Genomic DNA, 15,156 nt, shown 5'->3' on the forward strand with positions numbered 1-15,156 from the left:
CAAATACAATAGTAACATTGATGTATAAACATACAAAAAATAAATACATATTTAAATATTTTTCATACAAATACGTTTGAATATGTGTTGCATACAATGATTTTTACCTCCACTAATTTATATAAACTTTTGCATAATAATGATTAAAAACGAAGTAAAATTATTCTAATATAAAAAAATTTGTACATTGAGATTTTTGTACTTAAAATAATTTTTGTTCGATTTTATAAAATACAATCAATAAATATATATTATTTGTACAATTTAATTATACAATTCATTGTTTGAGACTATAATGTAGAGAATAATTTAAGTATATAAAATTCATTTAAATTGTGAATATACGCAAAAACGCATAACATTAGAAATAACATTGAAATATGATTGATTAAAAAAGCTATGATTAAAAATACATATATATGTAAAATATTAAAGATTATACTCCGAAAGATCTCCCCATGCTGGACCAACTCTGAGTTTTACTGGTAATGGTACAGCAAGCTGACATACTTGTTCCATCGATTCTTTCACTATTGTTGCAACTTGTCGTATATCATTAATATTCACCTAAAAAGAAGAGATTTGAAAAGGTTTAGACACATTTTAAAACGTGATAAGTTCTTTTATCTGTATAATTTATATTTCATATTCTACAATGGTATGAATGCAATTTGATTTAAATTTTAATTAATGTCTACCTCATATAGCAATTCATCATGAAGTTGTAATACCAGATAACAACCTCTTTGTTGTGCATCCCTACTGTTACTTCTTAATTTACGCGTAGAGTGAACAGCAGGCATAATGGCTGTTGAAGTTGGAAATTCAAATCGTATTCTTTCTTCGATATCAATCATTGCTTTCTTCGCTATGTCTGCTGCTGAACCTTGAATTTTAGTATTCACTGCTTGACGTTCCGCTTGTGCTGTGTATATAGAAATCATAGTAATTCATTAATAGGCAGCAAAATAACTATTATCAAGAACATTATAAATAGTAGGATAAAATTATCTTTAATCAATAGATGAAAATTTACATTTTTCTGATGAATTTGTGCTCGATAGGCTAGGAAGCATTCTTCGCCTTTCTAAAATAGTCGTTACATATCCATTTACACGTGCTTCTTCTACCACATTGTTTAACCATTTCAATATACCTGGATATGCATTCATGAAAGATTCTAAAAATTCTTTTGCTTTGACTTCATCTACAGATAAACTTTCTGCAAGTGTTTTCACTCCCATACCATAGATCATTCCATAACATAACTGCTTTGTATGTTGTCGCATTTTATCATCAACCTATGAAGAAATTTGTTAAAATAAATAAAAATTATATCAGATATACAATTTTAATTTTAATATTTCACGCACTTGATCTTCAGATACATGGTTCCAAGTTGCTGCAATATTTCTAAAAATATCACCAGGTTTCTTTATAATGTCACATAATGTTACATCTTTGGAAAAATGGGCCAATATTCTTAGTTCGAGTTGACAATAGTCTGCTGACAGCATAATATTTCCTATAGCAGGAACAAATGCCATACGAACACTTATGACAAAACTTTTGTCCTCAGAATTAAAATCCTTCGGTACGTTTTGCAAATTTGGTTCGTGCATTGATACTCTACCAGTCAACGTGCATGTAACACAATTACCGTGAACTCGGGAACTGCACTGAGCCAGATTCAAAATTGGAAAAATAATCTATAGTACAAAAATAATTTAATATTTAAAATTTTTGTGTAATACATTTACGTCGGTTTAAGATTTTATTCATACATACTTTAGACTGAGTTGCATTCAATTTACGCCATGATATAACAAGATTGGCTATAGGATGATCACACTGTTCTAATACAGCTTTATTAACACTAATTTTTTTTCCTTTATATAAACCTAAAACCTAAGTAATTAAAAATTCAATAAATAAATTCTGATAAATTAGGTAAATTGAATATATTTTAATAATATGTTCACAAACCTTGCTAACTTCTGTGGGGGAAGAGAAATTAAATTTCTTTCCAGACAACGCATATGCTCGTTCTTGCAAAGATATCATTTCTTGGTGAACAACAGAAGACAAATCTTGTAAAGACTTTAAAGATACACCTAAACCAGTTAATTCCATGGAAGCCAATAGAATTACTGCTTTCATTTCAATATCTAAAATAGCATGTAATAGTTCTATAATATAAGAAAAAGTAAAAATACTAAATTACGAATATATATCAATAATGATAAAATATAACGACAATTACCTTTAAATGTATATAATAATGTTGGACTCATTTTTTCTAATTTGTTTAAGAGAACATCTGTTATTTGCCACGTAAGTATAGTTTCCGCAGATGCTCTGAATTCTCCTGGTATTGAACTTTGGATGTCTAATCCAGGTCCTGTATCAAAACAAGTACCTATTCGTTTTGTTATGAAGCACCCTTGTGGAAAATATTCTTTTACCTATTTAAAGTATAAATACTTTTTAATATATATGACACATTTATTTAAAAAACTAATGTATAAATTTATTTCTATTGCAAATTTATATTGATTACCATTTCATTAAAATTTTGTTCACAAATTGTATTATCGTTTAACCAACTTGCTACTTTTGGGTCTAAAAATTTGCAGTTTGCAATAATACCACAACATTCATACAAAACTTTGTATGTGTCTTTGACTGCAAAACATTTTATATACAAATCTGTATTATTAAGCACATCTTTTAATAATTTCATTTGTTCCTTGCTTGGAACTTTTAAATCTGAAACATTATTTTAGTGATTTTTAGAGAACAAATTAATATAGATATAACTTTACATACCTTGCTCATTGCAAAAAGAAATATAGTATGCAATATTGCTTTCCCAAGAAATGGCGGCACCACACACTTTTCTATCATCGTGAACATAATTTTCTAATTTTTTAGATCTCTTTTTTCTATTAGTAGTAGTTGAACTAATAATTTTTGACCCAATAGTATTTATATCGTTTTTAAATAATTTACAATTTAAAGCTAAAGCAATATATCTTTTTTGCATTACTTCACGTTTAAATAAATTGAATGTTCCTCTATCACTTCCAATTTTTATAATGTTTAATGTTTTCCAATTGGTTTTTTCATTTGTATTACTTGTGGCTTTAGATTCTGAGCATGTTTCAATAACTTTCTGTGTTTTTTTCATAACAATCTTAGATTTTTGTAAGATTTTTGCAGATTTTATTGGAGTATCTTCATCTGAATTTGAAATTACACTATCAGTGCTATAATCTTTATGAACAAGTGCATTATATGCAAGTAGTTCTTTCAAAGTTGGTTTAATACTACACTTCTCGACTTGTATCGCATTTGAAACTGTATCAGAGTATTTTGTACCATTATCCAACACAGGACTAGATATTTTTTGTGTATTTGGTCTTTTCTTTTTTTCAGAGTCCAATTTACTTCTTATCTTAATGCTTGCAGCAGGTGAATGCATACTTTGAGAAGCAACTACAATATCGTCCGAATCTGATTTATTCGAATCTATTGATAATGCTCGCTTTTTACTAAACACAACTACATTTGCAATAGGTGATTTTTCTACAGATATATCCTTAAATATACGTTTTTGTAATATATTTTTCGAACTATCAAAAACGTCTGAAAATTTCGTATTACTCTTCTTCATTTCTGGCGTAGAATAACTTGTACCAGCACTTTCTTTAATATGTTGCATATCTGTATTGTTTATGTTCCTTATGCTACATTTAATTGATATATCTTTATTGCTTTTTTCATTCACGCGATTTAATTTGTCTGTTATTTTATTTGTTTCGTTCCAAGAATCATCTTCCCATGAAAGGGTACTTTGTTTTGTTCGTGAAATTAAAGGATTCATAGAATTTTTATTTATTGTTTTAACGTTTGTACCTTTATTAATTGGTGTCTCTGTGCAAAAGTTCTCAGTAGTTTGTAAATGTGGTTTTATTTTATTTTCCGTTAGTTGTTTGAATTCCAGCAGTCTAGTTTCTTCAAATTCTGAGAAATGTAAAGAGTCAATAATATTTTGCTCGAGAACATTACATATTTGCGTATCAAGATTTAAACTGTCGTCGAATAAACTAGGACTTCTTGAAACTCTTTGTTTAATGTTACCCTCAAAACTGGTTATTTGCATGTTTGTATTTATATCTATTTCATCTACAATTTTTGTTTTCTTTAATAACATATTATTTGAATTTTGTGGATTGTTTATATCGTTTATTGGATGTTTAATTGTACAGTTCTGTGTTCTATTTTTCTTATTTTCCTTAAAACTTAGTAAAGATTCACTATCTCTTTTCTTTTCAGAGTCACACGGCATTTTCGGGCTACTATCTTCAAAGAAATCAAAAGAAAGTTTTTCATTCGACAAATTTGAAACATTTGGAATATCTAGTTGCAGTAATTGATCGGTAAGTTTTATGTCATCATTTTTGTTTTCTTGAACTACATTATTCTCTAGATGACATTCAATATTTTTAATATTTTCTGTGCTACCTAAATTAGTTTCAAATTGTTCATGGTCACATAATTTATTATTTAATAAGTCTTGTTGCTGATTAATAGAGTTAGCATTTATTGTATCAAATGAATTAAAATTTTGCATATTTTTTTTTTCATGTTCAATATTCGTTTGAACTTTAATTTCTGAATTACTACATGCTGTAATTTCAATATTTGTTGCTTTTACATCTGTATGATTTTTACTTTGAAATGTACTATTTTGTGCTTGTGAATTAGTTACACTGTGAGATTCGTTTGTAATTACGGATTGTTCGTTTTGTTTCCATGACATATCTTGTAGTCTCAATTCATTCTGTAATTAAATAAGATGGTTATTATGTTCTTTAATTATTAAAAAATACTTAACTAATGATAATATTACTAATCGAATACCTTGACTAATAACCTAGCTTCCTGTACTAACATTAATGCTGCTTCATGTGGTGTTAAACCATCCTTCCCAGTTACAAAAACAGTCCTCATTTTATTTCGTTTCAGTGCTTCTGACTCATGTTCTCCGTCTTGTTCTTTTTCACTAATATGTAATTTTGACAAGTATAAAAAAGTAGGCATTATAATTATTAAAATATATATTATCATTTATATTGTACCTTTCAAATGGAAGAGCTTTATAAAGTGCACGTTCCACATCAAGTTCATTAGCGATTGCTAAATCTGCTACGCTTGTAATTCCTTGTTTATAAAGACTTCTAGCACGAAGTCCATTCAACATCGGAAGACGTAATAAGTCTAGTAATTCTCTACACACACCAAACTGTAAACGTGTCTGAAATTGGGAAACTAATAATTCCATACAATCCCAACCCAATTGTTTACAAAATTGTGTGACCATACCTATACAGAAATTTCAAATATAACATTAGTAATATATTCAAGTTTTTCTTGTAAGAAATTAAATACCAGAAATATTACCAGCAAATGTGGCAGCAGATTGTTGTAAACTTTGAAGAATTCCTCTGCAACAACCATATTTTTTACAGACTGTGTTGAGGGGCATTTCACGTACTAAATCATGTAAAGCTAATGCAGTATAGAATCTTTTGTGTACATTAAGCTGTAAATAAAATATAGCAATATTTTAATTTATATAGTTTACATAATTAAGTGATCGTAATATTAATTGACCAACTGTTGAATTCAGTTTTAAAAATCTTCGATGGAGCATGTAATCAAATCAATCAGTGTCACCGAATACAGGACAAATGCAGATAACTGTATTAAAATAAATAACTAAAGCAAAATGAAAAAAGATTACAAGCTTATTTGAAAATATAAATAATTAATTGTTAAAAAAATTAGTATTATTTGGATTTTAAGATATACTCGTCAAATATATTTAACTAATTAACAAATAATTTACCAATTTTCCTTGTCGTGTGATGCCTTTAATGGCTGATATTAAGAAACTTTCTTCCACGCCAACTAGATGGCCAACTCTACGTTCACTTTCTGAAAGCATTTTCCACAATTCCAAAAAAGTCATCCAGTCGATATTCCCAATTTGGTTTCCAGAAGTGAGGGGTGTCACTAAATATATCACATGCAATTCTGTATCTAAGACAAAGCATCGTCTTGCTTTTTGGAGTTCTTCAAGTAAAAACAAACCATCTCTAGGTGGAATAGAAGCTGCTAAACATGCTTTCCCAAAAGCAGTAGCAACCCATCTATGTTCTTCTTCAGTTTTCTGTAATCTAGACAATATTACAACTTTCATATAAAGTATAAACATTTTAATTACTATAAATAATTACAATAACGGATATTAAAATACATACAATAAAAATTCATTGTCTATTAAAAATTCAATAGCTTCATCTGAAGGATTCTTTGTGCTGTATTCATTGTTCAAATTTATTAAGGTACACTTAGTGTATAGTTCAAGATCTAAAGGAGTATACACAACTTCACTGGCTATGGCTTCCAAAAGAGCTCGAATTAAAGGTCCTGAGTCCTTAAGACAAGACACAATTGGTTTCAAAGTAGCTGATAATAATGATTCAGCTCCTTTTTGCTCGTTGGGTTTACACACAAGTATACTTTCTCCTACATTATGGATAAACTGCATTAGATTTGAATGTGTAGATGTATATTATTACATCTTACTATTATATTTTACCTGCTGTATCTTTTCCCATTCTACCTGCACGACCTATCATTTGCCTGTAGGTAAGACTATCCAATAATCTACCACCAAACATTGGTGATCTAATGATTACTCTTCTAGCTGGTAAATTTACTCCACTACTTAAAGTTGATGTTGCAACTAGGACTCTTAAAGATCCTGATCTGGAATGGTCAATAATGAGTTAATAACGTTAGACCAACTTATTTAAAATACATAAAATACTTACCTGAAAGATCCTTCTATAATATCACGTTCATCCATAGTAAGACCGGCATGATGAAAAGCAACTCCAAATGAAACTGTGTGATTTAAAACATTATCCAACCCCGCTGGACTACGTTTTAATTGTTCTAGTGTTTCAGAAATTAATATGGGATCTAATTGTTGTCTTAAAGTAATACCAAGTGGTGTATCTTCTCGACCTAAATAATAGGGTATTCATTAGTTTTTAAATAACCGTCTTCTTAAATCTATAGTGGTAACACCTTTTTCATGTTAAATTAAAATATAAACTATGAATTATTAAATCAACCTAATTTAAGAAATGCAGCTGCAATTTGCTCAGCTAACTTTTCACACCAATTTTTTGTTGAACAAAAGATCAGTACACTGTGTCCATCAGATATTGTTTCAAGACATAAGTGAAGTATGTCATCTGAATCCATAGTGAGTTCTGGCATTGGTTTCAAAGTTCTAATAAGGCACAATTTATTGTTGTAAATATTTTTATTAATCTAAAAATGAAAAAAAATACTTCTTTTATTTTTAATTCATATGCACCTTTTACTTTAATTTATTATAAAATACCTTGCACTGTTCATTTAAAGGTATGGGCCTAAAATCTGTCTTATATAGTTCTGCATCTAACCACTCTGCTAAGAGAGATAAATTTGGAAGTGTTGCAGACATACCAATTAGTTGTATATTAACATTTTCATTTCTGTAACAAAATAAAATAGGTGTCTATACTTTAATATTATCATATATTTATAATATATTTCATTCATCATATATAAGATAATAATAAATTGGTGTTAATTACCTAAGTGTCATATATTTTAATTTAGTTAGAAGTAATTCTAAAAGGTATCCTCGGTTTGGATCTCCAACAAGATGTAACTCATCTACTACTACAGCCCCTAAATTGGTTAATTCATTTTCTTCCATTAAACGATTTACTAAAGAATTTGCTTTTTCAATTGTTGCAATTGCAATCTGGGTAGCAGCAAATCCTCCAGGAGGAGCCACTCCACCCATAAATCCATCAACTCGAATACCACTATCAGATAATAAATCCTATCAAAGTAAATTGATATATTTAAAACATGTAAAACTAATTTAAATATGTATGTGAAAACTAAAACTAAATCTCACTTGAAAATAATACATTTTTTCTCGAACAACAGACACAAAGGGCAAAATAAAAATTGCTTTCTTCTTTCGTTCTAATACTGTCTTTATCATAAGGATCTCTGCAACTAATGTTTTGCCTGCAGATGTTGGAGCAGAATATATAAGATTACGTTTTTCTTCAATGACTTTATGGTTTGACAAGCATTCCACTTGCCATGCAAACATTTCTTTTACTCCTCGTGCTTCATATTTCTAAAAAATATAGTTATCTTCTTTAATACTACAAACAATAATTTAGATATATGTTTTGAGGTAAAAATAATTATAAATAAATACATTACCTGAAGAATATTTGGTGGTAATCCCCAAGATGCTAATTTACATCGATCTTGAGTACATATAGTAGTAATAGAAGGATTTATATCTGTTGATTTTTCAACAGTACTTTTTGTAATACTACTTTCTGATAATTTTAAGTTACTTGTATTATTTGTTCCATTGTGAGTAATATCACGTTTATTATTACTATCATTACATGTATCTGATAATTCAGACTTATTAGGTTGTTTTAACAATGTATTTGTTGTATTTGAATTTAATGGAAGATCACATTTTCTATAATTAATAATAACATTTTCTTTATTTATTCTACGTGAATCATTTTTTTTTTTTAATGCAATAGTGCTCCTAATCTTTTGCTTGTTGGATATATTAATTTTGCTATGGCTTTTTGATTTTGCTATTATATCTTCCTGAAGTTTTTTAAGCTTTAAATTATTTTGGTTTAAATTATGTGTCACATCAACTAAACTATTTAATGCATTACTTTGCTTTGATTCAATCATTACATTATTATCATTTGGTTTCTTTGTTTCTTTCAAAGAAAATACATTATCTTTAAAATATTTTTCCAAATTGCTTTCATTGCAAACAATATTAACATTTTTAATTTCAGCCTGAATACATGCATTTAAAGTATCATCTCCAAAAGATGGCATTTTAGTAATCGACTGCATTTTGTTTACAGTATTGTAATTTATTCATATAATAATATATTCGAAAAATATTTGAAACAAATAATAGATTTACATAATTCATTGATCATTTCATTAAGCTCCACTCTTTTACAATATTTACATTATATTTATACATAGTATTAAAACATATAAATATTTTGTACAATTCTTGATTTTGATTCATTTCATTTAAATAATTCTAGTAATACTATACGTATAAATAAAATAATGAAATTCATTTTTCAAATATAAAGTAAATCATTATATAAAAATCAGTTTATGTGTATACAATTATTGGAGTAGACATCACTAATGCTTCATTCTTTATTGGTTAATTTGATTTTCTGAATTAACCAATTTACATAATGTACAATTAAGAATTAGTAAACAAATAGGCGTTCATTTTCACTATACTTTCACATTCTCTTAAAATTAAAATTATTAATTACAACGAAAACATTGTGAACGAAAGTTTTAAACACATATGATCAACGACCATGCGACCATGCGAACATGCAACGGTGGATTGTAACGTTACAGACAGTGCTATCTGTTTATACCGACTTTAACTATTACTACTTGGACAGTCAATAGTTAAGAGTTATTAAAAATATCATTGAAAGTAACATTTGAAGTAACATTATGAATTATTTTGATTTAATTTTAAGAATGTGTTTCTATGTGTTTCTAATTTTTTTAGAAACGTTTTCATTCCACTATATTTGCCATTGGGTCAGTAATCGAAAGGAGAGCATTTCTTATACTAAGGCATTCTATGGCCATCCCTTATTTTAATATTCACTATTTTCTTCGAATACACAAACTAATGTTACAAGTGTAACGAAGGGAAACATACTATTAAAATTTTGTGTGGAATAAATATAGTCAGATTATACTTTATTTGAAAGGTTTCATGAAGCCTCAGAAACTTCACTTCATTAGTTAGAAGACTGTTATTGATTGCATTAAAATGTATTTGATTATAATGCAAGTGATATAGGTTTTTTAAATTATTTTTAAAAGATTAATAATTTTTTGTCTATGAATTGATTGTACCTAAAACTATAACTATACTTTTATTAATAATCAGTAACTTTTGAGTTACAAAATGCTCTGTAATTTGAAAATTATTTATAAAATGTCTAACACCCAAAATGTCCTGAAACTGAATTTTGTCAATATATGAATTTGAAAAGACTATGAACTTTACTAATACGTTAAAATGTTATGTATACTTTTTAAAAAATTAATACTTACAGCAAAATGTTATCAAAATCTACGATTCTTTATTATTATTACTGAAAATTTCAAATTTTTATTTGTTGCACTATACAATAACTTAATTCCAAAGTTTCTATTGACTTATTTAAATAATCATATAGAAATTTTAATTGTTCTTTTGTGTCAATTTTTGAAGTTCAATTTAATGAAAGTGACAGATTAGCACAGGTTTAATTTTAAAATTAAGGTACCATCGAAGCAAACCTTCCTGCATAATAAAGTGGAATTAATGACCTAGAATAGGTCTAAATTATGATATCCATGTACCGCGCAAGGAAAAATAATAATTATTCTGTTTGAAGGATCACCAAGATCTTCAGAACCTGGTAATATAGCAGTATTAAGAATTCAAAGTGCATCTTTTATAGATAATCTTCTATCGAAATTTCTAATAAAAAATTTGCTTGTCAAATCAAACAAAAGTTATGAGGAAGAAAGGAATCATTATTAGTTTTCTTCTTTCAAGGAAAAAAAAATATTCGTAGTAATTGATTACAAATCTTTTAATACACATACTTCAGCTATAGACAGAATTGTGTATTATCATAAGATACTTTGCAAAACAATATTTGAAGTTTACAATAATTCCTTATCACTTTAGATATCACAAATTGCGAGTATATCGTAATTCCATAGCAGGTTCGTAGAGTAGAAATAATTAATAAAACAATTTTTCGACGCGGTTTGGCGGACCAGTTTCGAAAAATAATAGAAACGAAGCAACGCCTAATAGGTCGGAAGCTTGAAAGCTTAGCAGCTACTGTAAATACAAAAATACATGTTACCGCGTCAGTTGGCGCTTTTAATTACGGAAGGTTGTTGTGACGTTTGTCCAACTCAAATGAGACGTTCCTCAGAACGAACCGAACGATAGAGAGAAAGAAAAGAAAAGGAAAATTTACAACATGATAGCTATTAATGAAAAAGTGCTCGGAGATGATCAATGATGGTGGAATCGTCTCCCAGCGACTTTAATTTCACAGTCGAGTAGAAATATGGAAATCAGGTGCACGTTCATCTTTCATACCCGACACATTCTTTATCGGAAAATGCGGGGCACTTGAATATTAAAATATTCTCGCGGCTGTGGGACGTGTTGATCAATCGCGTATTTATCACACTTATCGTTTACGATTCGGTCTTGTATATCTTAAACGATTTACGCCTTTCACGTCTTCCGCATAACTGAATCTGCTGCCGATTTCTCGACACATTGCGGTTCCACCGGAGGGTAACAGACAGGCAATAATGAAATAGACGCTCAATCAAGCTGTAACTGGCAGTCGTTTATATTTAATAAGCAGAAAGCTGGCACGGTAATGTGTATAATCACATGAAGCGTTATGTACCGAAACATTTTTCCGGCGTGACGAGAACGCGCACGCTCGCCCCCTTTTCTTTATCAGTTTATTAATCAGCGGGAAACGAAAATAAATTCAGACTGTACCTAGAAACATGTCATTTTGCCGGGTTATTTAACTTTTTGTCAACAGCGCAACTGTACACCGTATTTTATTAAATGTTGACAGATCACTACTGAGGGAACTGTAACACTTAACAGTTAGACAAGTTACTTCTGCGAATATTTATTACACTGAAAGCAGCGCTTTTTAATGACTCGTTTGAGATTGTTCATTTCTATGTAGAATATTTTTATGAAAATTGGTCGGCGAATGCTTTATGCAATGAAATTCTTTGTAAAATAGTTGAGAATGAAATAGTTTAGAACGTTATAGAGTTGAAATAGGATCTTCCTAAATGTGGTCGTAAGAGTTAGACTGATTAATGCTCATTCTGTTTAAAATTGAGTGGCAAGTGAAGATTGAGTGAGTTAACATTTTTAAAATTTAATCATTTACATTGAAATTAACATTATAAATAACGAAAGAGGTTTAATTTAGTTTCACTCTGAGTTACGATTTTATCTTTAGGTAGGTAGAGGTCTTCTTAAGAACCTGCGTTGTTTAGATATATTCATATATTTTTTTATCAATTTTTATAGATTGTCCAACTGTTCCTTTGACTTACATCGATTTTCTTAGTAGATTTAATGTTTTATAAATGAGTGATAACTTCATTCATTCATTTCATTTCTTAATCTTTATTTCCAATATCTTCTAGACTTATTCCAAACCTCATTTCTTCAATCCTTTTTCACTTACTTGTGTTCTAATTATTCCAAGAATTCTTTAATATTCAAAGAAATTACATTCAAACATCAATAATAATTCTACTCTCTCAACAATACTCCAATATAAGAACAGCAAGCGAAATTATTAAAGAAATTGATTTAGTAATACATGAACTGAATTGTAAATCAATTAAAGTCTCAATAGTTGGACTCTTGGAGTTTTTATAGAGGAATTTCAAAAAGTCGATTTAACTGCTCGGTAGTTTTAGTGTTAATCCTCCACAGAATAATTATATCAAAAACTAGGAAAAGACGTGTCCCCCAAAATAAACTCAAACACAGAGTCTACCTTACAGGATCTCAAAGGTTCAAGACGTCGAATCATATAACTTCAGATCGTTAATTCCTTCAAATTCGATTTACCGCCCACTAAAGTGCCCTCATCAAACGCAATTCGTCACATGCCGTCCGGTCTCAGCGCACCTCTTGTTACGTGTACGCAAACCCAATCATGAACGTCGACCTACGCGCTGGGACGGTACCGGAATCAATGTTCAAAGTTATCGTTCAAACGTCCGCTTGATATCGGCGCGAGAGTGTGAACGAAGCCTAAAGGCGTTGGGGCGACCGGGCGTCGGACAAGGCGAGAGGACATGCGGGCAGACAGGCAGACAGACAGAAGCTGGAGCACCTGTCTGTCCCTCCACTCTTCTGCACGGTAAAAGAGGGGCCGGCACCGGGTACCTCGTGCCGTGGTTCAGTATCTCGTGCACGCTCACGCTGATAAGACCTTATTCTAATCACCCGTCACTTGGCGTCGATAGTCGTGCGCGGACCTTTTACGCGATCTCACGCTCCGTCTGTCGCAATTCCTTCTTCCTTCCTTCGTCCGCGGGCCGTATCGCACGCATATCCTGTCTCATCTCCGTCATCTCGCCATCTCTGGATCTTCCTCTCTCCCTCTTTCTTTCTCTCTTTCTCTCTCTCTCTCTCTCTCTCTCTCTCTCTCTCTCTCTCTCTCTCTTGCGCTCCCTCCCTCCTCGTGTATTTTTCCTTTCTTTCCTTCCTCCGACCCTCATTCTCTCCCTTTCTCTCTCGCGTGTTGTTCCGAACCTAACGTCGCCCGGTTGGTGGCACTTTCATGCCGCTGATCCGGGGAATTTCTTCGATCCCCCCGATCTCCCAATCGAACACGCCACCTTTGCGTCTCGTTTCCTTGCTGCACGCCGTTACGCGCACGTAATTACTCGCGGACGATCATAGGTGAACGTGAAGTTCCTACGATCACGTTACTTACGTACGTACGCATTGATTACACTCGATACGCGATGATGGGACGCACGGCGTGAACGGGAAAACCGTGGCCGTCTCGCGCGTTTTTGCGCGCGACTCAAGAATGACGCCGAGGCTCCACGGCACCGGGTTCCGTTTAATCGATCCACCTCGTCGTTAACGGGGAACGATCGGTTTTATCGCCGGAAACTTGGAGTCATCGATCGGACGCTCCGTTTTTCATGTGGCTAGTGTTGCTCGCGCGGGAGACCGACCACGTGTTTGTTGCTCGCGCGGAATCCTCTTCTGTAGAACGGGAAACCGGGACCAGTCTCATTAATCGATCCCCAGGAATACCACGAGCTGCGACGTCGATGAACGTCACAGTGGAACGTGGCCGCTTTAGTAAAGGACAAATATTTGCACGAAGAAATTAGGCGTACTACTGTTGGCCAGAGAGTTTCTCTTCTTTTTCTTTCGCTTATTCGTCTTCTTCTTCTTCTTCTTCTTCTTCTTCTTCTTCTTCTTCATCATCTTCTCTGCCTCTTCTTCGTCTTCGTCTTTGTTTTCGTTTTTGTCTTTGTCTTCGTTTTCATTTTCGCCTTCTTCCGCACGGAGCAAACGGACTCGGGTCTGTGGCAAGAATTCAGGTGTTACGTAACGGTGGAAAAGAATGAACCGCGTTACGAGTTGGCCGACGGTTTTTCGTGAACTCGATAAAGACCACGTGGCGAACGTGGCTGACATTGAGCTCACGGTTCCCAGCGATCGGCGGGGCTAGAGAGCTTCTTTTTAGTCCCTTCCAGTACCATTTTGGTGAAAGAGAGATCTCCGAGTCGGCGAGTGTTTGTGAAACCGTGAAACTGCGAAGCCACGCGCGTGACATCTATCACCCGCGACAGGTGTATCGTAAAATTCGCTTGTTCATTTTGTTCTACGGGAAAACCGACACGATTTCTCGGGCCGCGAGTGCGGCTTTCATAGGAAACCTTGTGGTATCGGGCCGCAGCAATCCCGTTAAGTCTATCGTCGAGTGTGTTTGTTGGATTAAGGGGAGCCTACACATGACATTGGTAAGCGACCGAATTTTTGCAGGATTTGTCGTCTATTTGGGAATGTTATTTAACAAATGGTATTTTGAATGGTACCTTCGTTTATAAAGAAGGACTAGAATGTGGTTTTATGTATTTCATTTTGTTTGTAATAGTTGTAATAGCCTAGTATTCAACGCAGCCTAATGTTTAATGAAGTTTAAAGAGATTTTGGTTTTCTTTACAATATGATGCAATTTTTATGTTTGATCTTTATGTTTATTTTGTTTTTTTTGTTGCTTATATTTTTTAAAGATACTTTTGAATTAGAAAAAATCGTTATTAGTGTAGGTATTCTTATTTTTTGATAATTGAAATGTGCACATAAACCAA

At 31.7% G+C, this 15,156-nt stretch overlaps 1 protein-coding gene across 3 annotated transcripts; it reads right to left on the reverse strand.

Annotated features, from left to right (window-relative positions):
• Window positions 1–98: 98 nt before the first annotated feature.
• On the reverse strand, window positions 99–9,906 carry DNApol-theta (DNA polymerase theta). Of its 3 annotated transcripts, none has more exons than XM_076367986.1 (21): window positions 8,374–9,906; window positions 8,054–8,284; window positions 7,722–7,975; window positions 7,487–7,619; window positions 7,212–7,413; window positions 6,906–7,101; window positions 6,671–6,840; window positions 6,330–6,597; window positions 5,915–6,245; window positions 5,467–5,608; window positions 5,145–5,388; window positions 4,927–5,068; window positions 2,830–4,846; window positions 2,561–2,769; window positions 2,264–2,465; window positions 1,987–2,168; window positions 1,789–1,908; window positions 1,374–1,709; window positions 1,037–1,301; window positions 699–925; window positions 99–567 (listed from the first exon to the last, which is right to left on the reverse strand). In XM_076367986.1, the coding sequence occupies exons 1-21, from the start codon at window positions 9,046–9,048 to the stop codon at window positions 430–432; spliced, it is 6,684 nt and encodes a 2,227-aa protein (XP_076224101.1). In that variant the 5' UTR covers window positions 9,049–9,906; the 3' UTR covers window positions 99–429. The 3 variants fall into 3 exon arrangements, with proteins under 3 accessions (XP_076224101.1, XP_076224099.1, XP_076224102.1); XM_076367984.1 differs by having other exon boundaries at window positions 1,987–2,189; XM_076367987.1 differs by lacking the exons at window positions 8,054–8,284; window positions 8,374–9,906 and having other exon boundaries at window positions 1,987–2,189; window positions 7,487–7,642; window positions 7,722–7,753.
• Between the last annotated feature and the right edge of the window lie 5,250 nt (window positions 9,907–15,156).

This window comes from Nomia melanderi, chromosome 5 (genome assembly GCF_051020985.1).
Source record: "Nomia melanderi isolate GNS246 chromosome 5, iyNomMela1, whole genome shotgun sequence".
Lineage (NCBI taxonomy): Eukaryota > Metazoa > Arthropoda > Insecta > Hymenoptera > Halictidae > Nomia > Nomia melanderi.

Bases quoted from the DNA above. Each gene is read 5' to 3' on its own strand.
- DNApol-theta (XM_076367984.1), bottom strand. From the start codon at position 9,048: ATGCAGTCGATTACTAAAATGCCATCTTTTGGAGATGATACTTTAAAT. The intron at 6,598-6,670 runs GTAAAATATAAT...TCCATAATGTAG, and splicing joins AATGGGAAAAGATACAGCAG to GAGAAAGTATACTTGTGTGT. The intron at 1,302-1,373 runs GTGCGTGAAATA...ATTTCTTCATAG, and splicing joins ACCATGTATCTGAAGATCAA to GTTGATGATAAAATGCGACA.